We start from the raw sequence: 24421 nt of genomic DNA on the forward strand, positions 1-24421 counted from the left end.
CTCAACTTTTCTAACCAGTTTAGTTCAGTGGTGAGGGTGCAGAACTTCGGGGCAGGAACCAGGGGTGGGGGTGGGGCTGGGGGCTGGGCAGGCATGAGTGTTGCTGGGATGTGGCCTGAGTAACTCCAGGCTTTGGGGGAAGGTCCATCTAATCATCTGTACATAAAGTATGCACAATTCCCTAATCAGATATGTGCTAAACCAATGAGGGTCTACAGAAGTTTTGCATGACACTATATGTCATACATAAATTATTTTTTGTCATGAATACAAAAAAATTGTGGAAAGCATTCATAAAACAGAATTAGCAATGGACATGCTAATTAGGGTCATATTTGCATGTATATTAGCAATTAACATAGCAATTAGGGTTATAGTACATGTTTTAGGAAATTTATTTACTTACTCTTTTTTTTAAATCCTCACCCAAGGATATGTTTTCTTTTTATTTTAGAGAGAGAGGAAGGTAGAGGGAGAGAAGGAGAGAGAAATATCGATCATTTGCCTCCTGTAATGGCCCCAAACAACTGGGGATCGAACCTGCAACCTAGGTATGTGCCCTGACCTTTTGGTGTACAGGGCAACACTTCAACCAACCAAGCCAGACCAGCCAGGGCATATTCATTTATTCTTTAAACATATATTTATTGAGAATTTACTATTCTCAACACTAAACACTGGCTGATCCTAAGTTATCATAATCATTATTGGTTCTCCATTTATTTATTAAATAAATATTTACTGAGAACTTACTATGTTCCCTGGATATCATAAACAAATCAGCCAAAGATCCCTACTGTCATAGAGAAATACGTTGTTCTATTGTTAATATACTAACAATAAAGAAGTAAAATGTATAGTATATGAGTAGGGTAACCAACCATCTCAGTTTTTCTAGAACTTGGGGTTTCCTAGGATGTGGGATTTTTAATGCTGAAACTGGGACAATCTCAGGCAAACTAGGATGGTTGCTCACAAAGTTAACAGGTAGATATATGCTATACAGAAAATTAAAATAGGGTAGGGGAATGAGGAGGGTCTGTTGTAAGGTTGGGAGCACAATTGTAAATAAGTGGTCAAGGCAGACTTCATTGAGAAATAGCATTTAATTAAAGACCTAAAGAAAGTGAGTGGAAAAGCCATGCAAAAACCTAGAGGAAAAACATTCCAGAGAGAAGGAACAGCAAATGCAAAGGCACTGAGGTAAGAGTCTGTCCGAAACATGTAAGGAATAAGAAGGATAACAATATGGCTAGTGGAAGAGTAGTGGAGATGGAGTTAGAGAGGGAATAGGATAGCCAAATCTTTTTGGGCCTTGCAGGCCATTGTAACAACTCTGGCCTGTACCCTGAGTGAGATGTAGAACCATTAAGGAGTTTAAGCAGAAGACATATCTGACTTGTTCATGTTTCAGCAGAATCGTTCTGATTTCTCTGTTAGGAAAAGATGGTGAGGGGACAAGGGATGGGTACAAAGAGAGGAATTAGTCGAAAAATGATGGTGGCTGGTCCAGGTGAGAGCAGTAAGGTAATAAGATGATGAAGTAACATTCTGGATATATTTTGAAGGCAAAGCCAATAGGTGCTAACAGACCGGATATTCGGTGTGAGAGTCAAGGTGATGCCACAGTTCATGCCTGAACACCTGCAAGAATGAAGATACTGAGTTATGTGAGATAGGTGGGACAAGTTTGGGATGGGGAGAAATCAGCTTTGATTCCATTTCAGACATTTTGACTTGACAGGTCTTGTAGATGTCTAAGTGGCTTGTTGAGAAGCAAGGTCTAAGCCTTCCAACTGTCAACAAAACCTCACTGTTACCAATCCAATGCCAACAGGAGTCCCTAGTCTGTGGTGCAGTGAACGGAGTAATTTTATTCAGATAAAGAGTATGCAAACCACAGAAAGGCGGCCTCCAGTAGAAACTGAAAGTGTGCACCTCCAAAGCAAATGGGAGGCTCACATATATAAAGTGCCCACCTTGGACCCTGATTGATCCATTTTATGCAAATGAGAAATCCAAATTTATATCATTTGATTGGTCTAAATAACACTGTCCTGAACGGTTGGATTAGTACATCTTGTTTGGTCTTTGGGAGCTGCTTTCATTGGTTGGGAAAGATACAAATGAGGGCACAAAGACCTAAAGAAAGTGAGGAAGAAAGCCACGCAGCTCTGATTGGACAGGGCAGGTCTCAGTCCATTGGTCAAAATATGATACTAGCAACTCCTTTATAAGGTTTGGCTCAGTGAGCAGGAACACAATGCAGGGGGTTTGGCAGCTCAGTCTGTGGCTTTTCCCTGATATGCAATGTGCATGTAAACAATGGCTGCTAGACTCTGATTATGAATTTGGGTACAGTTAACCACAAGGAGTCCTTCTTGGCAGATATATTCCTTCCTGGGGGCCACAAGATCCTCCACCATAGTCAGAAACTAGCAAAGGAAGCTAGACAGAGAAAGGGAAACCAGGAGAGGACGGTGGTCTGAATACCAGGTGGCAAATACGTATCAGGGAAGAGGGGATTGCTAACCATAACATGTAAATACAGAGATCTGAGTGTTGCATTTAGCAATAGGAAGGTCACAGATAACCTTGACAAGAGCATGGTGGGGACAAGAGAGTGGTTAAGGCAAAAGTCTGACTAGAGTAAAGAATGGGGGAAGAAGAATTGGAGGCAGCAGGTGAAATAAATTTTCCAAGCAGTTTGCCATAAAGTAGGAATTTCATCCACAGGAACAGGATGGAAGGCTCAATATATGGGCACAGATCCTGATGGTTGAAGCTTGCAGAGATTCCAGTTGCTTCTATTTTCTCAGTAAAATTGGAAATAAAGTCTTTAACTGAGAGTGAGGGAGGGGGAAGTGGAACATTTGAAGAGAGAGGAGGCAGGATACAACAGTCGTCTGGAAGAGTGAGTGAGTGAGTGAGTGAGTGAGTGAGTGAGTGAATGGACTAGGGAAATGTAGTAGACTTGCCAGCTGCACTAAGTGGTTAAACGTAACTGAGACCTGTCAGCAGTGTGTGGGTGGGGGTGGGAGGCAGTTCCCAGCACCATTCAACTTCCAGGTGCAAGCACATAGTAAGCCAAGAACTGGGTTTAACCAGGGTTGTGGTTTTACAAGACAACTATGGCAAAGTAAGGAGAGGGTCAAGGGAATTGAGGATGCATGGAAGAGAGTGATTTTAATGATTGATAATAAAATATTTTTCAAACTTTCTATTGAGAACATGTTCAAATGAACAGGAAAGTTAAAAGAGCAGTCCTCCCCTGCCCTCCCCATGAAAAGTGATCTTTGGAAGAGACCAGGTCAGTTGTCTTGTAGGCTGCCCCACATTCTGAATTTCTCACATTGTTTCATTATGGTGTCATTTCACATATTTTTCTATTCCCTGCATTTTTTATAAATTGAAAATTAGGTCTAAATGCTTAATTAGATTCAGGGTAAACATTTTTATAATAATAGTTCCTTGGTAGTACAAGCATTTCATACTGCTTCACATCAAGAGACCAGGAAAGGTTGTCCCACTATTAATGATACTAAATTTAATCTAGTATCCATTTGATCTCTCTTGCAATGACCCCAGTACTTAAGCTGGTTAAGTGAGGATATTAGAAGGGCAAAGGATAGTGAAAAGGTGATAGGATTGATGGAGCACAAACTTCAGGCACAGAATAGGTCTAGACAAGGCAAGTATTTCCAAATGTTGGGGACCAATTATTCCATTAATTGTCTCCTCCATATTTCTAGTGCTCATTACTCTTGAACCTGGCCATAGATGTGTGGGTCCTTTAAACTCAGAACACTTACCACTTACGAACTTACTTCCTGGCTCCTTTCCATTTTGAATAGACAACAGGTTTGCTATCTTTGGAGATATCTTTTTACTTTAGTTATGTTTAAAGAATAATGACTCCAGTTACCAGACAACTAACACTACCCTCTATTCCCTCTGAGCTTGGGGACTCCCTCAGTCTCTCCTCAAGATGATAAATCCTCACTCTCCCAATGTGTCAGTATAACATCTCCCTCAACCGGTGTTACAGTGCACGAGCTCAGGCGGGGCGAGTTCTCTAATGTGCTACTGAGTGCCAGAGAGCTCTGGGCCTGGTTCTTCGTTCTTCACCAACCTTCTCTTACTCACTTTCCCAATTTACTCTGGTTAGATAAAGCCAGCCTGCTTTTGATAAAAGACCTAGTTGAAATTGCTTGTCTGCTCTCCCGTCATACTTGGCTTGCTGTGTGTATCACTTCTATCTTGACAGCTTCGTGCTTTGCCAAGGCTGAGCCTGGGACTCAAAATAACTGAGATGTTGGTGCCCCCTAGCGGACACACTGATTTTTAAAGTTGGGTCTTTATTAACTAGCACTTCATTTGGTCTTAGTTTGGGGCTTCTTGTTTTCTTTTTTTTAAATAAACATTGTGATAAAGGTGAGCTGTATTTATTTATTCATTCATTTTTAAATATGTTTTTATTGATTTCAGAGAGGAAGGGGGGGAGAGAGAGAGAGAGAGAGAGAGAGAAACATCAACGATGAGAGAGAATCACTGATAGGCTGCCTCCTGCGTGACCCCCAGGGGGCAGCGAGCCTGCAACTTGGGCATGTGCCCTTGACTGGAATCAAACCTGGGACCCTTCAGTTCGCAGGCCGATGCTCTATCCACTGAGCCAACCCAGCTAGGGCTCTTGTTTTCCTTTTTAAAACTGATTAGTAATTCCTCAAAATAAGTGGACAAACATACATCAATAGAGAACCACATAAATAACTTATTTTATGTAATAAAAACATAAATGGACAGGCCAGTGTGGTTAATGTAGTATACAAAAGCTCCAGCAGTCAGAGCAAGAAAAATAGTGTTCGGCTTGTCTTCTCAACACTAAAAAAGTTTAGATACAAATTTGTGAATAAAGAATAGACAAAGTACTTCCTATCCGCTTTAATTATAGAATGAGGTCAAGGAAGGTAAGAAAAGCTAGAGTTCTGAAATCTGTTAAAAATTTCAGTCTTCTCTGTAGCATGATTTTTCTATACAGGACAAGATTTTAGCTGTTTATCAGTCAAATTAATTCCCTGAAATATAAATAGAAGCGTCTGGAGTTTTTGTTTTTGTTCTTGTTTCTAGGAAGAGGGAAACTTGTCCAAGAGTTGGGATCATTTGATGAATATTATCTGGAATCAAGTCAAGAGAACATTTTCCTTAATACAGAGTGTTTTGATTTGAACATATAATTTTTTCACAAGTAATTTATTCACTTAATAATTATGTTTTCATTTCTTGGTACTGCCATTATGTCAGGGCCTTTCTTTTAAAGTTTAAATAGGACTATGGAATCCATCACAAGTGGGAGAGTTTCGCTAATTAGCCTAACCCGCTCAGCCAGCACAGAGTTGTTTTGGCCCAATGTCTTCTATGAGAATGTGTTTTTCACAGGCATTAACCGAACAACCTCATTAAGGCAATGTCATTCTTTTAGGAGCCAAGTGTCAACTTTGACAGGGAGGAGCAAGTGTTAAGATGGTCACTCCAGCCTGTGTAAGAACTGGGCTCACAAGAACAAGTTGCATGTACTATAGCAGCCATACCCCATGTTTGAGAGTTATGTGTTCAAGAAACGCTCATAGTAAGAGATTTTGCAGTTGAGAAACAAAATTTCAGTGGAGAAATGAGGAGGAAGAACCAAAGTTGTTTGCAGTAAACACATGAAAACTTGAATAAATATTAAGTTCACAAAAAAAATAAAATGACAACATTGTCTAAAATGAAGATAACACCAATGATATTTTATGCCTCTTGAATTTGCACAATTGGGCATTGCACAGTTACTTTCCATCTTCTATCCTTTGCACACCGAAGAAAAAAAAAATCCAGGTTTTCCTCTTTTGTAATAAATACCAAAGAGATGTTTATAAATATACGCTGCTTTCTCACAATAATGTGCATATTTTCTTCCTATTCCTCTGCTCGATTGTGCAGTCCCTTGCCAATGTTAAGATCTATCTCTGAACTCCTTTCTGGTCTCAGAAAGATGGGATAATCTATAATCCTCAAGTGGAAAAAGCTCTGGGGATCTGTTTTAACTTACCTAGCAGACCTGTGTGGATTCATTCTCAAGCCCCAAGTCAAGAACTATCTCACTGCAGCTCTGCCTGTGGCAGATCCCCACCAGCTCACACATGGACTACCCTCATACATGGCTTGCCTCCCGCCCTGTTCACACAACTGAAACACAGACTGATGGCCGTTTGCCCCGCCTCAGCTATCCTCACGTCTCCCATAGCTGCACTGCAGAAAACCTCTGCTCTTTCTCTACTAACCACTCTGCCCCTTTTTATTTTTACCTGTTTATTTTGTTATTTTTAACCCTCACCCAAGGATAACCTTCATTGATTTTAGAGAGAGGGGACAGGAGAGAGAGAGAGAAACATCGATTGGTTGCCTCCTGCACATGCTCCAACCAGAGACAGGACCCACAACCTAGGTATGTCCCCTGATCAGGAATCGAACCCAAGACCCTTTGTGCATGGGAAGATGCTCCAATCAACTGAGCCACACTGGCCAGGGCTCTGCCCCTTTTTAAATTCTCAAACTCCGGTCCCTTTTTCTCATACCTGCAAGAAAAATGGCTATCAATCTGAATATACTTGTGTGGAAATTTCTGAAGTTGCAGAAAATATATGGAAAGAAGTAAAGCTGCCTATGCTTACATTTTGTTGGAAATTTGCATTTGGCCATGTTGTCCATATATAAATACTGTGACATAGGCCTGGTAATATAAAGCGCCTATTGTCATGCCTCTCGGAGGAGTCTGAATAAGAGTTGGAGCATACTTTGTTAGCAATGAAGCCAGGGGATGATAAATGAGACCTGGTTTGTGCCCGAGCACTGACTCTGTGGTCCTCTGTGTACTCTGTATTCCTGTTGTCTACCCAGCAGCACAAGGGTGGCTGCGGGCCCCTACCTCAGAGATGGCATGTTCTGGATTTAAGTATAACAAGGCTGGCTTTGGAGGGAAATGGCTGAGCTGTGGCCTCTCTTGCCTCACTCAGCCGCAGCCATGCAGTCCTGTGAGTGAGGATTTGGGGGTTTGGCTACCTGCATCTCTCTGGACCTTATTTTATCTGCCTAGTATCCTCACTGCACTGACTTTTTTCCAGATACTTTAGATAACCACATTTGATTTCCCCAAGTGGTGTTTGTGCCTGGTCTATGCCTACAACACAATACTGGCATTTATGAAAACAATGGACATACAAACACCACGTGTCCCGCTTACTATCTTCCCTGTCCTCTGATAAACATCCCATCTGTCTTCACACACCCTCCATCTTACTCACCAGACAGATAACTTATTAACTCATGTCAACTTTGACTTCCAGTCTCCTGACCCACACTGTTCATGGCCCTGGCCATCACTTAGCCCTCGTCCAGGTGGCCTGCTTCTCTTGGGCCCTACACTAACCTATTTTCCAATCTTGGCCCCTTTCCACAGAAAATGTAGTGACTCACAGCACTTCTTAATTTTTCTCTTGGTAGAGGAAAAAAGAATTTATTCCCTCTACCCCACAATTCTCAACTTCATAAATTCCCAGCAGACTTTTCCTCCCAAGAGTCGTCCCCTGCCCAAATCCTCACACACACAACAATTCTCCCTCTCCTGTGTTGCTTGCACCCCATCCAATAAACACACCCTACCCTTTATCCTAAAGAGAATAATTTTCCTGTAATCCTTTATCCTTCTGATTGTTAAATTACTTAAATTATTCATTTATCTTCCCAGTGCCATAGGTTAACATCTAAGCAGTTTTTCAAAAAATTGATTTTAGAGAGAGAGAAGTCATAGACAACAACAACAGTGTGGTGATTCTGGGGGGAGGTGGAAGAAAGCTTAGAAGGAATAAATGGTGATGGAAAATAAATAAATAAATAAATAAATAAATAATTTAAAAAAACAGCCCTGGTCAGCTTTACTCCGTGGTTAGAGAATACACTTGGGTCAGGATGTGTGCAGGAGGCAACCTATCAATGTGTCTCTCAGATTGATGTTTCTCTCTTTCTCTCTCCCTCCTTCCCTTCCACTCTCTAAAAATCAATGGGGAAAAAATATCCTCAGGTGAGAATTAACCAAAAATTAATTAAATAAATAAAATTTGAAATATATAAAAAAGAAAGACATTTTTCAACTGGAGAGGGATGTTCTTATGCTAAGAGAAGTGCTTATTCAATATGAACACTAGAAATCACGCATGGCATGTAGCTCAACATGCATTTGCTAAGAGAGCCACCTGTAATCAAAATCATCACCAGGGGTTCTCCTGATCCTTGAAAATTAACCCCAAGGCTTGCTTTCTCTGCAGGTCCTCAAGCATGTTCCACGTAATGAAGCACAATCACTACATCTCCCGATTCGGCAGCAAACTTGGGTTGCAGTGCATCGGCATGCATGAGAATGGCATCATATTTAACAATAATCCAGCCCTCTGGAAAGTTGTTCGACCTTTCTTTACAAAAGGTAATCAGGTGCCTGGCTACCTCCTGCTCTTGTCTGTGAATGTGCCTTTTTTAGAACTCATTCTTAAATTCTGCTGCTTCAGTTTTGAAATAAAGATATGAGCTAGCGTGCATTATACATTTACTATATAGTAGGCACTGTTCTAAATACTTGATATTTTAATCCCACAGTAACCGTGGGTGGTAAAACACTCTAATCACCTACACTTCACAAATGAGAAAACTGAGGCATAAGGAGGTTAAATAACTTGCCCATGATCCAAACATTCATAAATGGTGGCCCAGGAGACAACCCCAGAGCCTACGTTTTTAACCACCACAACTTCCACACAAAGCGATTTTATGGGCATGAAGAAGAGATAGAGCTCTAAATTTAGGATCATTCAATTAAAAATTGAGTGTGTCTGCCATATGTTTGATTTAAACACAGCCAACAATGTGTTCGCTGCATCACTGGCTGACATCCAGATGTTTTAACAGAAAGCAACTTGTGAATTTAAAAGTAGGAAGGGCTCTATATGTCACTTCATCAGCCTCTGAGTTTTATAATTGAATTCACAGTCCTACAGAGATTGTGATTTTTGTCCAACATAGCAAGTCATGGATGAGCAGAGACCAGAACCCAAGTCTCCTTATCTAGTGAGTCCTGCTGGAAATGAAGCTGTTGGGGGATATACATGACCAGACTTTGATATTAACATCAAGAAACATAGTCATGCCTTGGAAATGTTGTCAGTGATGGCAACTGGCTAGATGATTATAGGTCTGACCATGCACCATCAATATTCTTTCCTCCAGTCAGCCTTGCAGGAAACCCAGATGTCTCCTGCGTGGCTGCTGAGACAGGGAAAAGCTATGTCTGTTCCCACTGGGTGCTGATTCCCCTCTGCTGAGCTGTCCATCATGAAGACTCACCACAACTCTGTTGTAGACTCTGTTAGTTTCCCCTTGCTACTGTAACAGGTTACCACAAACTCGGTGGCTTAATACAACACACTGTTTTACAATTCTGTATGTCAAATCTGACATGGTCTCACTGGGCTCAAACCAAGCTGGGATATGTTCCTTTCTGAAGGCTCCCTGGGAGATCTGTTTCTTTGCATTTTCTATCCTCAGAGGCCACCCACATTCCTTGGCGTGTGGCCCCTTCCTCTGTCTTCAAAGTGGGTTGAGCCCTTTTTATATCACATCTCCATGACCATCCTTCTGTCATCACCTCTTTCTGACCTCAGCTTAAAAAGGTTTTCTGCTTTTAAGGACTTACATGATTAGGAGGGCCCACCCAGGTACTACACAATATTCTCCCCATCTCAAGGTCCTTAATTTTAATGATATGTGCCAAGTCCCTTTTTCCATGTAAGGTAACATATTAACCAATTCCAGGGATTAGGGTCTGGACAACTATTCATATTGGGGCAGATAAGTCCTCTTATGCCTGACAAAATTGCAGAATATGTTAATGAAAAGAGTATAGGATACAGGATTATAGGTTGTGGATTCTATTCCAAGCTCTTCCACTTTACTAGTTATAGGACCTTGGACAAGTCACTCAGGCTCTCTGAGCTTTAGTTTCCTTATCCTTAACAAGTAATAAACACTAGAGAACTTGAATTCTAGAGTTATTGTAAAAAATAAATGAAATCATGCTGTAAGATCCTATAGAAATATAAGTTTTATTTTACTTTATCATTTGGTCCAGTTATATTAGGAATATATGCACTAGTATTTAGGAGCAATTAACTATCATATACCATTATTCTCTATTCTGACATGCAAGAATTGATAGAATCTCTAACCTAAACTCATCCATTTGTTTAACAAACTACTCTCTTCTCATCATTGAATTAGGTGCCCAGAACACAATAAGAAACAAGATATGATCCAGGCCCTCAAGGAATTTATAATGGGAGAGGGAGCAGAGTACCTTGCCAGACACCCTCCTCAATAATGTGTATGGTTGAGGCGTGTGCAGAGTGTACAGAGCACAGACCAATAGGCCATCTAAAGCACACTGAGAGGCCTTGGCCAGTGTGGCTTAAGGACTCTGACTTTAATAGCAAGTCTGAATAATAAAAAACATAAAAAGGAAGATTGCTCTAAAGCTTAATGATACTTAGAACAAAGAGAGAAAGGGGCGCTTTAAGAGTTAAACTCTCAAGATAGATCACCTACCATCAGAAGCCACTAGCTACCTCAGATGGTAAGGAGCAGAGCAGGGGGTGAGATCAGAGCCAGTGCACTCTACCTGTCTTCATTCATTCACTCATCCATTTATGCATTCCTCTATTCAACAAATATGTTTTGAGGGCCACTAAGTACTATGGACCTGACGTATAGTGTTAATGGCAGGTTGTCAATGCCCTTAAAGAATTCCCAGTCCAGGGGGGAAGACTGCTAAGCAAAGAATCGCTTAGCTATTATGACATTGTTTAAGTAAAATAAATCTGGAAATAGTTTGAAGAGATACCAAAATTAAGAGAAAAGCACTCTTAATAACTTATAAGACTAGCATTTTAAACATATAAATTAAATTTAAAAGGAACCACATTAGATGAAATAGTTAAGGTAGAGTTTGACTCGTTATGTAGCAATATCCTGCCACCTGTTGAAACATAAAATAATATCACCCTGGACAAATCTAAACCTTCTTTAGAGAAAAATATATACAGTAAATATGAAGAAAACACTAATTTTTGATTTATGACCACAGTACTAAATGTTTCACTTGCAATCTCACAAATGATTTGCCATAGCATGAAAAGTTTAACTTTGAATAGTTTGTTTAAAATAAGATTCGTTCATCCATTCATTTTTAACAATAAAGATGATCCATTTTTATAGAATACTGGGAGATTAAATAATATGAAAATTTTATATTTATTTTATATGTGTAGTTATTGAATAAAAAAGTGTAGATGATTGAGCTCTAAACATAAAAAGCCAAAATCGCCTGATTGTGTGTGTCCTGGAGTTCACAATGGCTCACTCTCTGATGTGCTCCCTTCAGCTTTGTCTGGCCCCGGCCTTGTGCGCATGGTGACAATTTGTGCTGAATCGATCATAAGGCACCTGGACAGTTTGGAGGATGTCAGAAGCGAGTCGGGCACTGTCAACGTGCTGACCCTCATGCGGTGCATCATGCTGGACACCTCTAACATGCTCTTTCTGGGGATCCCCTTGGACGGTACCGAAATCTTCATTCTCATGACTTGACATTCTGCCCTTTACTGAACAAGGGGATGAGAGGCCTGGCAGCCTCAAGTAAACCATGCTGTTTTCTACATGTTCTTCTTTCAATATCTCTAAGGTTTCCTAAGATATTTTTTCCCAGTGTGTCTGCCTTGTTCACTTATAAGATATAAATTTCTGTAAAGCAGGGCCATCTATTTCTTTTGTATCTCTCATCATTGCTCTAGGAAACAGAATTCTACCCACAGTCAAAACTCAAAAATGTAATCAGTTCATTTGGTCCTCCCACCAAACAAACTGATGTATTTAACCATTTTCAACCATTCTTTTGGGGCATGATACATACACACACACACACACACACACACAAACACACCCCTAAATATACATACACACCCCTCCCTCAAAGCTACTAAGCATGAAAATTTTGACTCTGTATGATGATGATGGTATTGTCTGCAGCTGCAGGAAATAAGTACAATAGCTACAATTAATTACTTTAGTATCTACCATGTACCAAGCAGTGTAAAAAGTTGCTTTACATACAGTCTGTCATTTAGCATTTTTAACAACCCCAGCAAGATGTCTCACTCAGTAAGCCACTTTCCTTACTACTATAGAAAACAAACATTAAAACACATACAAGCAACTCTACCACCACCTAAAACAGTGGTTCTCAACCTTCTGGCCCTTTAAATACAGTTCCTTATGTTGTGACCCAATCATAAAATTATTTTCATTGCTACTTCATAACTATAATGTTGCTGTTATAAATCGTAATGTAAATATCTGATATGCAGGATGGTCTCAGGCGACCCCTGTGAAAGGGTCGTTCGACCGCCAAAGGAGTCGTGACCCACAGGTTGAGAACCGCTGACCTAAAAGCAAACATTAATTACTGGGCTTAATTCCATTCTGCTGTTATCCAGCTTCATGTAATTCTCCCTGAATTAATTTTTGCAGTGTTTATTGATTCATCTTTTTATACAACAGATATTTATTCATTGCCTATTTCATGTCAGGCACTAGGTTCTGGGTATAGAACAGTGAACAAGACAAAGTCCTTGGCTTCAGGGAGTTTACATTTCAGTGGATATATGGACAGTAAACAAGTAATTATCTATATATACTTATTGTAATACAGAACAAGCAATATAGCAAGCAATATTATTTTGCCTATAATATAATAAGCAATAATAAGTGCTCTGAAGAAAAAAACAAAGCAAAGTGAAGGGATAGTAAGTGAAGGGACAGGTCAGTGGAAGTGGACATGGTTCTCGGGGAGAGAGTGGTCAGGAAAGGCCTCTGCAGAGAAGACAGCTGAACATAAGGCTAAGTGAAGTGAAGCCACAAGCCACATACAGACCTGAGGGAAACATTACAGTCACGAGAACAAGGCATAACTTAACACTTGCCCACACCGGCTCTGACACCTGCTGCCTGATTTACCACATAGGGACTATAGACAAGCCCTGAGCCCTCCCTCTCTCTTCTCCAGCTCTCCTTACCTCATCTCCCTGCTCTTCAATTACTCCTCACAAGAGCCACAGGAGCCCCCATTCACTCTAAGGAATTTTAGTCACACCTTCTTGCCTGATCCCCTCTCAGACAGGGGCTCCAATCCCAGCTCGCCTGTTTTATACACATCTTTCCTCAGGTTTGGCAGGAACATATTTTACAGGTCCCTGCTCCTTGGTTCCCTGCTAGCCTAGATTCTTAGGAAGGATCATGTAAGGGAACTACTGTATAAATGTTAAATTATAGATACAGACTGTGATGCTAAGAACCTGTATAACTCATGCAGAGTTATCTGATTTCCCTTCTCCTCCCCTGGTCCTTGATAAACTCTCTTTATCTCAGGGACCCAATGAAGAGGAAAGAACATTGTCCTGGGGTCCGACAGAGCTGGGCTCTAGCCCAAGGGCGGGCTGCCACACTGGCTGTGTGGTATTAGGCAGACTTCTCAATCTCTATGAACTGCAGTTTGTTCATCTGCCAAAGGATGACACTATTGCTCCCCTAGAAAGATTGTAAGGATCCAGTGAAGTCCCTTTTGCAAAGCATCTTGCACAGTGGCTCGCATTTAGCAGTTGAAAACCAATGTTTATTTCCTTCCCATTTGTATAATTTGGAAAAAGCCGGGTTTTCTCTTCCCTAATTTTCAATTTACTTAAAAAACATTTATTAAGAGCTGACTATGCACAAGGCTCAAGACAAGCACTGAAGACACTAAGATGAATTCTACATTCTAAACCGAACATAGATATGAAAGCTATGTGAGGAATGCTATGAAAAAGTCTGAATAAGGCACAATGAGGTGAGAATACAATGAAAAGCTATTAATTAGGTACATAATCCAAGTAGATTATTCACCTAATGGCTCTGCGTAACGAACACCAAATGAAGTTTAAATGTGGCTGTTGGCTGCCTCACAGGAGAGTGGCGTGGCTTTTTGCCCTCCCACATGCCAGAACTGAGGCCACAACAGCCATAATTACCAGTGTCCCTTTTATTGCTCACTGTCCAGAAAAACAGGAGAGACATGGATCATGTCAAAGAGGGGCATGTGAGATTTGAGACTCTATTTAATACTAAGTTTAAAACTGGCAAATCTCTGGTCAACTTGGCCAACTGAAATGCCAAGCAGAATAAATTAGTGTGTTGCCTTGTCTAGTATCAATAACATGACTAGAACGCCCACTGAAGGTGGAACCTTGCCCAGCTTAGAACCCCAGACTGGTGGGAGAATTTGCAGGGGTCTTTTCTGCTCAGAGTACTCTTCTTGGGCTCATTTTTGCTCAATTCCTCTATTCTTTTTTGTTTGTTTTTCCAGAAAACGCCATCGTAATTAAAATCCAGGGTTATTTTGAGGCATGGCAAGCTCTCCTTCTCAAACCAGACATCTTCTTTAAGATTTCTTGGCTATACAAAAAATATGAAAAGTCTGTGTAAGTAACACAAGTTTGGAAAATTTGTCTGTGAGATTGAATTGTTTTTTCATTGTGTCTTTGTTATTGTTTCCCTCTTCAGCAAGTTTTCTGGCCACCAAGAGCCTACAAGAAAGATGATGATTAAGCTGCTGATGTAACACTTTCTACATCAATTTGGCTGATGTGGCTACCCATGGTCGGCAAACTGCGGCTCGCGAGCCACATGCGGCTCTTTGGCCCCTTGAGTGTGGCTCTTCCTAAGCCTTAGGAGTACCCTAATTAAGTTAATAACAATGTACCTCCCTATATAGTTTACGTTTAAAAAACTTGGCTCTCAAAAGAAATTTCAATCGTCGTACTGTTGATATTTGGCTCTGTTGACTAATGAGTTTGCCGACCACTGGCGCCAGACCAAAGAGTAAAGGAAGCCTTGGGCCAGGATGGCTTCTCAGCAAGGGGGCCAAGTGGGAGGTCTGAGAGCTCCATATCTGGAACTAAAACACTGCAGTGTATTTTGAGTTGAACAGAAGGGCTGGATGAACCTGTTATTATTATCGGTCAAAATTCTCTTTGCATGTTTAGAAAAAATGGAAACATGAAATCCTCTTATAGTTGCGTTAACTTAGTTCAACTTGTAGGAATTGACAGTAATCTCAAAAGAATTTTTTCATAGTGAACTTAAATAAAATGTGTGGGGTTTTTATTTTTTTTAATTATATATCTTGTGTTTTTGAGGGATCCTAAAACCATCATTAAATGGCTTTGCTTTGATCTTAGACTAGTCTAGCAAAAAAAACTGGACAAATGCCAATGGCCTTAGTTAATCAATGGGTGGTTTGTTTTTAGTGTAAGTAGCCAGCCATTAAACACTGCCACCTCTAATCACCAGTGGAAAGCATGTGGGATCTAAAGGCAGACAGACGTGATTTGTAACCTGTACCTATCACTTAGTAACTAAAAGGCTTTGGGAAGTTATTTAAAGTAAAACAGAACCTGCCTTCCAGAGTGGAGATATAAATTCATGAGATCCTATACACAGGGTAATTACACAGAGCTTGGACCATAGTAGGCACTAAATATGTTAGTTTTCCCCTTCCCTATGTTCATCTTAAATTCCCCATCTCTAAACTTGAAAACCCAACTTTATCTCGTTTGTGTATTTTTAAGTTCAATAGTATTAGTCTCCAGAAAGGAAACCAACTTGATGTTGCTTTACATATTCTTATATGGTAAATGAGTATCAGGTTTGGAGACATCATTCTTTATACATTTCATTGCATTTCATTTCTGCCACTGCTCATTCTGACTTGAATCAATAAGATAAAGGATTCATTCACTTCACTGGTGTAAGGTTTAGTGGTAGTTCTTGGTTTGACTTGGGTTTGACCAGGAGGCCCACAGAGACTCATTGATGAGACTGTATAACAGTTTCTCTTATGTTTCTTTAGAAATAGCTTAGCTATATATAACATTTGTCAGTGGTTAGTGCACTAGTTCATATCTCCTATGACGTAGAGCAGTAAACAACTAGAGAAATCCTCTAATTTCCTCCCCTCCGTGGCCTTGCAATAAAGCCATATCTTTATTAAGGTATGATTGACATATTAGTTTCAGGTGTACAACATAGGGATTCGATATTTATATATATTGCAAAATAATCACCACAATAAATCCAGTTAATATCCATCACCATGTATAGTTTTAAAAAATTTTTCTTGTGATGAGAACTTCTAGGATCCATTCTCTTGACAACTTTCATATATGCAATACAATGTTCTTTATTATTTATAGTCACCATCCTCTACATTACACCCTCAGGACTTATGTATTTTATAACTAGAAGTTTGTACCTTCGACCACCTTCACCTGTTTGGCCTGACCCCCAGCCCCAACCCCCCACCTCTGGCAACCACCAGTCTGTTCTCTGTATGAGCTCAAATTTGTGGAGTTGTTTTTAAGATTCCACATATAAGTGAGATCATACAGTATTTGTCTTTCTGTATCATGCTAATACCTTAAAATATATATTTATGGAAAGGACTCTAGAATATCTACTTCCATCCTTATTTATTCAATTTTATATTTTTGCTTCTTTTAATTCCCAATATTCCAGCAATATTGTTTTCTACTTTTTATTTTAGCAAGTTTAAGACTTTTCAGTCACAGAACACTTTAATAGGTGTTTGTATTACATTTACTGTAATACAGAATGCTGTTCCCTGAGATTGGGGAAAACACACATGAACATATACACTTAAAGACAAAGCCAAGAATAACAGAATTTAGATCTCAAGGTGGCTTCATTGTTCACCTAGTCTAATCCCTTTACTTTAGAGAGAGGTAAGGCTCAGAGACTTACAGCAGGTTTTATAGAAAGAAAACCACCTGGACTAGAACCTGACCCTTTGTCCAAGGAGCTCTTCCCTCCACCAAACTGTCAAAATGCCTATACATATTTATGCAGCCATACATTCATTCAATCATTATTTATTAGTATTTATTATGTGGCAGACACTGCCAGGTATAAGAATAAGTATTAAAATTAATGAACAGTCACTTGAGTTTACTGTGTAGAACAGAAATCTCAAGCTCAATAGTCTTGCAGGCCAGGCAAATAGAAGCGGGCAGGGTGGCTATAGGACAACAGAAAATGGAGGTGCCTGTAGCAAACTGCAAAGTGAATGTCCATACTAGAGACAGTCACTGGTTTTGGTTTGGGGGTTTTCATTAATGCACTGTGCTGGCCAAATAAAAAATCAGAAAACATGACTGGATTTAGCTTTTGGTACCAGTTTTTAATGCTTAACTAAAGGTTGCAGCCTTGATTTTCCTATCTGTGCCTAGCAAGTCTGGTTCCTTAACATGAAGTATAATGTATCTGTAATTTAAGGATATTCGTGAAGAATTAAGTATAAATTCAGTTATTCGTAAGCACTGATGGTTTCAATTAGAGCAGATAATTTTATTTAAATAAATGGCAAATTAATCAATTTTTCTACATGTCTTAACTGAGTACAGATAGATTATATTTTGACTTTTTTTTTCCAGCAAGGATTTGAAAGATGCCATAGAAATTCTGATAGAAGAAAAAAGACACAGGATTTCCACAGCAGACAAACTGGAAGACTGTATAGATTTTGCCACTGAGTTGATTTTTGCTGAGGTACTGACCTGAACTAACCATAATTCCCACACAACACATGTGTATGACTGTTTGTGTGTCAATGTGTGAAGATTTCTTGTGATCATGTTGCACAGTTTGGCTTCTAAGTATTTTGCTCCAGCTCTTCTATAATGTCCAACTCAAATGGCCCACTCATTAGACATTCTGGTGAGACTAACCTTTCAGACTGAAGCTACTGTGCCTGCAAAATATAAAATATGAAAATGGATGAGTCCAAAGACACTAAATACATAGAAAATTTCTTATTAATAGTTCAGCTTTCAGTTGAAGATCATGAAAAATGTTCATAGTCAATTACTAACATGTAATTTGTATGCTTTCACTTTGGTGGGGTAGCTGACCCTTGAGTGTCATCTCCCTTCCTTTTGTAAAATTTTTATTTACTTTTCCAATTTTCCTCCCCTCTTTCAATTATTCAGAAGCGTGGTGACCTGACAAGAGAGAATGTGAACCAGTGCATATTGGAGATGCTGATCGCAGCCCCAGACACCATGTCTGTCTCTGTGTTCTTCATGCTATTCCTCATTTCAAAGCACCCTAATATTGAAGAAGCAATAATGAAGGAAATCCAGAGTGTTGTTGGTAAGGATTCATCAAATAAAAAGGAATTAGAAAACAATTCCTTCTGAATATCAGCTTATGTCCTAAAAATCTGTCATACAAAATCTTTGTAATAATCCACCCCCAGAACAGTAAAGCAAGTCATTTTGTCTCACTTTCATGATGCCAGATAGGTTAAAAATATCGTTCTTTCTGTGTTTTATTTTATTACACGCTCACTGAAAAAAATCAAATGATACAGAGATGTATAAAGTAGAAAGTGACATCCTCTAGTTCAGCGGTTCTCAACTTGTGGGTCGTGACCCCTTTGGGCAGTGATGGCGAACCTATGACACACGTGTCAAAGGTGACACGCGAACTCATTTTTTTGGTTGATTTTTCTTTGTTAAATGGCATTTAAATATATAAAATAAGTATCAAAAATATAAGTCTTTGTTTTACTATAGTTGCAAATATCAAAAAATTTCTATATGTGACACGACACCAGAGTTAAGTTAGGGTTTTTCAAAATGCTGACACACCGAGCTCAAAAGTTTCGCCATCACTGCCTTTGTGGGGGTCAAACGACCCTTTCACAGGGGTCCCCTAAGACCATCGGAAAACACATATATAATTACATATTGTTTTTGTGATTAATCACTATGCTTTAATTATGTTCAATTTGTAACAATGAAAATACATCCTGCATAGCAGATATTTACATTATGATTCATAACAGTAGCAAAATTATAGTTATGAAGTAGCAATGAAAATAATTTTATGGTTGGGGGTCACCACAACATGAGGAACTGTACTAAAGGGTCGCGGCATTAGGAAGGTTGAGAACCACTGCTCTAGTTCCTTCCACTCTCATCTCCAGCCTCATTCCCATTCCCCAGGGGAAACCACTGTGTTTTCTTTTTCTTACGTGCACATACACACTTCTCTCTGGTCATATTTGTTTGCAGTTTTAAAATTTTATCAAGCACAATTTTTTGCCTACCTTATCAGTGACAAAGGCTCTTGTGGGTTCAATCAGGGAAATAGCTATCGTTTATAGCAGTGTTTCTGGGTTTCAAGCAGTCCATTCACAAACGAATTTCCAGTTGGTGGTAGAGGAGGAGGAGAGACAGGGGAGTGGTGGACTTTCCTCTCCCCCAGTCCATTGGTGCTGGCCTCTCCTCCCTTAAGCAATTCCTCCTCTTCTGTAAGGGCTCTTGAGCCCCTGCTCAAGCAATTTTTACTACCTCTTCCCTTCTCTGCCCCAGCCTCAGCATCATTCTGCCCACTGTTCCTGACATCACCATCCTTCCATAGAAACGCTGTCAGATACAGAAGTCAGAATTGCTTTCTGAGAGAAAACAGAATTCCTTACTTGGAATGTCTTTCATATGGCTAATCTTTTTAGGAATATATTCTGACATATGTGGCAAGATATCAATAATGATGTAGACTTTTCTTTCTTGACCTTGCCCAATCCCTGTGAAACAAGTTATTTGGTTGTGGAAAGATACTATTTAAAACTGCTTGAAATAGTTGACAAGATTTAAATATGTGAGGGAAGTGGTCTGCAAATGCATGGCTGTAGGTAGGAAATTGCCTGGCAAGGTAGGTAACAAGAAGCCAGAATAGCACCCAGGTTCCAAATCCCAGAATGTCCCCGTTAGGTTACAGGTACTATGCCAGGTGCAGAGCACAGTGGTGAACAAGCCAGTGTCATCCCTGTACTGATGGGACTCACGGACTGGTGGGAGAAGACTTCAACAAGCAAACTCAGTGGAGTGAAGAGAGAGAATCATAGGAGGTGTTCAGGGACTAAGTGGGAGGGGGTGGGAGAATTACTCTTGAGAACACGGCCTTTCATACAATTTCTTTGAGAAGTGAAAAGTGTTTGTGCCCCATGATGTCCCTCTGACACTTCAACAGACCTCTGCAAAGCACATGTGTCCATGTTGCCTCTAGGTAATTCCTTCCTAGGATACACCTTTGCTTACCTTCTCCATCATGTTCCCTTCTACCTCCTCATCCCAGATGAATACACTCCATAGACCCATTAGAGTGTACAAGGAGCAGTATGTGAGGGGCCGGGCTGTTAGAGTTCTCTGACCAAATGAAACCTTTCCTGCATGGCATAGTTGTACAGGAGATAGGGATGCCTCAGAGCCCTGGTCTAATTTGGATTCTGCAAAAAGTGGTAGCCCATTTGAGGACACTCTGAAGCTTTGCCAATTCTTGGAGTAATTCAAGCTTCTCTGACTAGTGTTAGGCCAGTCTGAGACGGTGGGGGTGTCCTTCAATCCCCAGCACACCTAGGGCTGATCTGAGGTACGCATTTTGTTGTGGTGGGAGGGGGATTCTTGCCACTCTATCACAACAGGTTGTTCCTAATAAGATGGGGAGGAGGGACCATCAGTGATGTGTCCTGGGCAGATGACTGCACAGGTAACCAGAGGAGAAAATTGAAACTGACTAAAATCACTGTCTTGCTTTGACTAGAGAAGAGTAATTTCCCCAAGAATTTAGAGTAGGGAGCAAAACTCAAAGACGATAGAGGCCAGGCAGATAAATGTTTGGAGCAAATTGGGTAGGTCTACATGAGACTACAGAGGGATTGCCTCTCTAAAGGCTCATCGGCCATTCAACTTTAGCCCATTGTTGCCATGTGGGGAGGTGAGTCCAGTGTTACCTGGATTTTTAGAAAAATCCAGCTTTTCTATGAAATCCCCCAGCTTTTAAGATAATTGGCTTCAAATCTGAATTTTTATAAAACATTCTGTAGGCCAAATATAACATATTTGGCCCAGATTGCTTGTTTGCATTAGAATTAAAAATATGAAATTTTTTCCAAACAAGAGCAAACTGTTCAGTGGAAACTATGGAAGTTTTAATGCCCATCTCCTGTTGAAACTAACATTACCTCTTTGTCCTTTTTATCTGCTCCCATAGGTGATAGAGACATACGAATTGATGATATTCAGAAATTGAAAGTGGTGGAAAACTTTATTTATGAGAGCATGCGGTACCAGCCTGTTGTGGACTTGGTCATGCGTAAAGCCTTACGGGATGACATCATTGATGGATACCCAGTGAAAAAGGGGACTAATATTATCCTGAATATTGGAAGAATGCATAGACTTGAGTTCTTCCCCAAGCCTAATGAATTTACTCTTGAAAACTTTGCAAAAAATGTAAGTGCCCTTCCTTAAAACCAAGTACACCACTCTTTAAAATGTCAACTGTTAAATCCTGTCTGGTTCTGTGCTTGCATCATGTACAAACAATTTCATTCTGTTTACTTGTTCCCCTCTGTAGCCTCACCAGAAACACACATTTTCCCTAGCTTGGACGATGGCTACCACATTTGTCTGCAAGCCAAGGATGCTGGGTCTCTAGCTCAGGGAAGTATCTATATGGTGGCCACATAATAGGTCAAAATATGAAAAAGTCAAGACCTGAATTTGACTAAAATTAGGCAGGTTTTGTTTAACCCAACCAACCTACTTTTCCATTTAAAGTTACCACTTTGTCATCGTGTAAATTCAGCTACAGCAGTACCCAAGCCAAAAAAAAGTTCACTTCTGCTTCAGGTAGAAATCAAATGAGACCAAAAGATTTGGTCTTTGTAGTCTGCCTTTGGGTCACCCAATGGGCCCCACAAGCACTAGTTCTCATTCTAAACAGGACTCGGTAACTAGAAGAGCTTCGACTTTTTTTTTCTGTCACTGGAGTATACTGGAGATCTGCTTCCTTCCTGTCAAATTTCAGGCAATGATTTTTTAACCCATATTATCCAGATAGTTCCCTTAGTGCCTTCTTTTCCATTTGCTTATGGTATAGAAAAATGATAATCCAGTTCTCTAATTTTTTCCTGTTTCTGTATGAGCGACCCATGCCATGTTGACAATTGATCAACAAAACTTATTTGGCACTGGCTGGTCTGGCTCAGTTGGTTAGCCTGTCATCCTATGCACCAAAGGGTCACAGGTTCAATTCCCAGGCAGGGCACATACCCAGAATATTGGTTCCATCCCCAGTTGGGACATGTGCAGGAGGTAGCTGATTGATGTTTCTCACATCACTGCTTCTCTCTCTCCTTTTTCCTTCCTCTCTCTCTAATATCAATAAAAAAAAGTTATCCTTGGGTGAGGATTAAGAAAAAAAAAGACTTAGTGGAAATCTACTATATGTCAGGCACTATGTAAGTCCAAATGTGGACAAGACAGAAGATGTGATACCCATTAATTTTTTGCATAACTAAAAATATTTAGATGATTGGCACTACTGGGTCAGAAATCTGCATCTTTCCCTAAATGTCATCAAGTTATATGACATTTCACAAAAGTAGTCTTTGCCTTGGTGACTTGCAGAGTAGTAAGTTGTGGCCATCTCAGAGAGCTACTTGAGTAACAGTGGCTGTAATAAAATGATCTGCATTGCTTTACCCAGCACGTTTATATGAAAATCAAAACTGGGTACTGACCAAGGTTGGGTGTGTAGCACAGGGGGTGAATCAAACTGGATGGACAAAGGAGCTTAAATGGGTTACAGTCATTCATCTCAGTGAAGGAGCAGTATGGCTCAGACCCCAAACCAGAGCATTCTGATTGGCCAGTATTTTCAGGGTAAATCAAACAGCAACTACATGATTCTAGCCTTTAAAACCCTGGCTAATTGTCTGATCATTTTCATAGGTTCCTTACAGGTATTTTCAGCCATTTGGTTTTGGGCCCCGTAGCTGTGCAGGGAAATACATCGCCATGGTGATGATGAAAGTCATCCTGGTTACACTTCTGAGACGATTCCACGTGCAGACACCGCAAGGTCGAGTATGTGTTGATGAGATGCAGGTAAAAAATGACTTGGCCGTGCACCCAGATGAGACTAGCAACTTCCTGGATATGATTTTTATCCCAAGAAATTCAGACAAGTGCCTCAAATGCTGAAGAAGACTGGTCAGTACCTACTCTGGAGCACTTCTCATCAGTTCACAAGAAAACCATTCATCTTTGCCAGATAGCATCATCCTCACAGTGAACATTCGGTGATCTATGGCATTTTACAGACATACCTCCTATGGGTTGTCAGCAAACTAAGAGACATCAGTCACCTGATCTTGTTCAAACCAGAGAAACAGAGCAAGAGAAAACACAGAGGCCAAGAGTTTGCAGGGGAAATGGTCAGTGAAGAAACTGCAGTCTTAAAGGCCCAATTCCATAACACGTGTTGGAAAAGATAGATCATCAGCAAAACTTATAACTGGCTTCCCATGGGATCACCACTGCCCTGCCCTGTCCCAAGAGCAGCTGAATGCCTGGGGCAGAATCACTCAAGTCGATTAGAAACACCAGGCCAATGTCTGGGGGCCTAGAGCCAAACACACCTACTAGTGTGAATAAGTGTTTGAGTTGGTTTCAGTGGGACTGTAGCACTCATAGTCTTTGGAAAAATACAAATTCAGCATTTGACTTTTCTTATGAATTGTATTTAATTAACTCTTATTTATCCACATGTGACTTGTCTATAGCAAAAGTTAAATAGGAGACTATCCTTTCTCAGTCTCTCAATTCATTCTTCAGCCACTTATTTCTTCTATAATAGATGTAGATTCGGGTAATACAAGGTAACTTAGAAATTATTCAAGTGAAACATAATTAGGACCATATATCTGCTGTAGGAACAGAAAGTCACACATTGCATTTCAAATTCAAATGTTTTTTCATGTGTGCATTATTTCTTAGCTCCATTAGTATGGCTAACCGAGAAATAACTTTAAATAATGGCATTCAGTAACTCTTACAGCAATTCCAATGATGTGGGGGAGGAGAAGTCCTCTAAATCTATTTCTAATTCTACAGCCCAGTGGGCTCAAACTTCTATGGAGTGATACTCCCACTGCATTATCTTTCTCCCTCAACATTTCCTCCCTCTCTTTCTATGATCCCAAAGCCAAGGGCAAGTAGAGAATGTGATCAGTGTAGAACCCCTGCAACCATTATTTATCCTACCTCAGATTTAATAGTTGCTGTAGAGATTGAACAATTGTCTAGTTTATTGAATCGTTATA

At 40.1% G+C, this 24421-nt stretch overlaps 1 protein-coding gene across 1 annotated transcript in view; it reads left to right on the forward strand.

The window, feature by feature from the left end:
- CYP19A1 (cytochrome P450 family 19 subfamily A member 1) overlaps positions 1-23300 on the forward strand; it is a 32970-nt gene extending 9670 nt beyond the window's left edge. The window contains exons 3-9 of the mRNA XM_070404607.1: positions 8361-8515; positions 11522-11698; positions 14537-14651; positions 17682-17796; positions 18237-18399; positions 21304-21545; positions 23049-23300. Coding sequence (XP_070260708.1) covers positions 8361-8515; positions 11522-11698; positions 14537-14651; positions 17682-17796; positions 18237-18399; positions 21304-21545; positions 23049-23300 — 1219 coding nt within the window. The remainder of the gene's footprint in view (positions 1-8360; positions 8516-11521; positions 11699-14536; positions 14652-17681; positions 17797-18236; positions 18400-21303; positions 21546-23048) is intronic.
- Positions 23301-24421: the final 1121 nt, after the last annotated feature.

Source organism: Myotis yumanensis, unplaced genomic scaffold, assembly GCF_028538775.1.
Source record: "Myotis yumanensis isolate MYYU_CA2020_CCGP unplaced genomic scaffold, mMyoYum1.0.hap1 SCAF_1, whole genome shotgun sequence".
NCBI lineage: Eukaryota > Metazoa > Chordata > Mammalia > Chiroptera > Vespertilionidae > Myotis > Myotis yumanensis.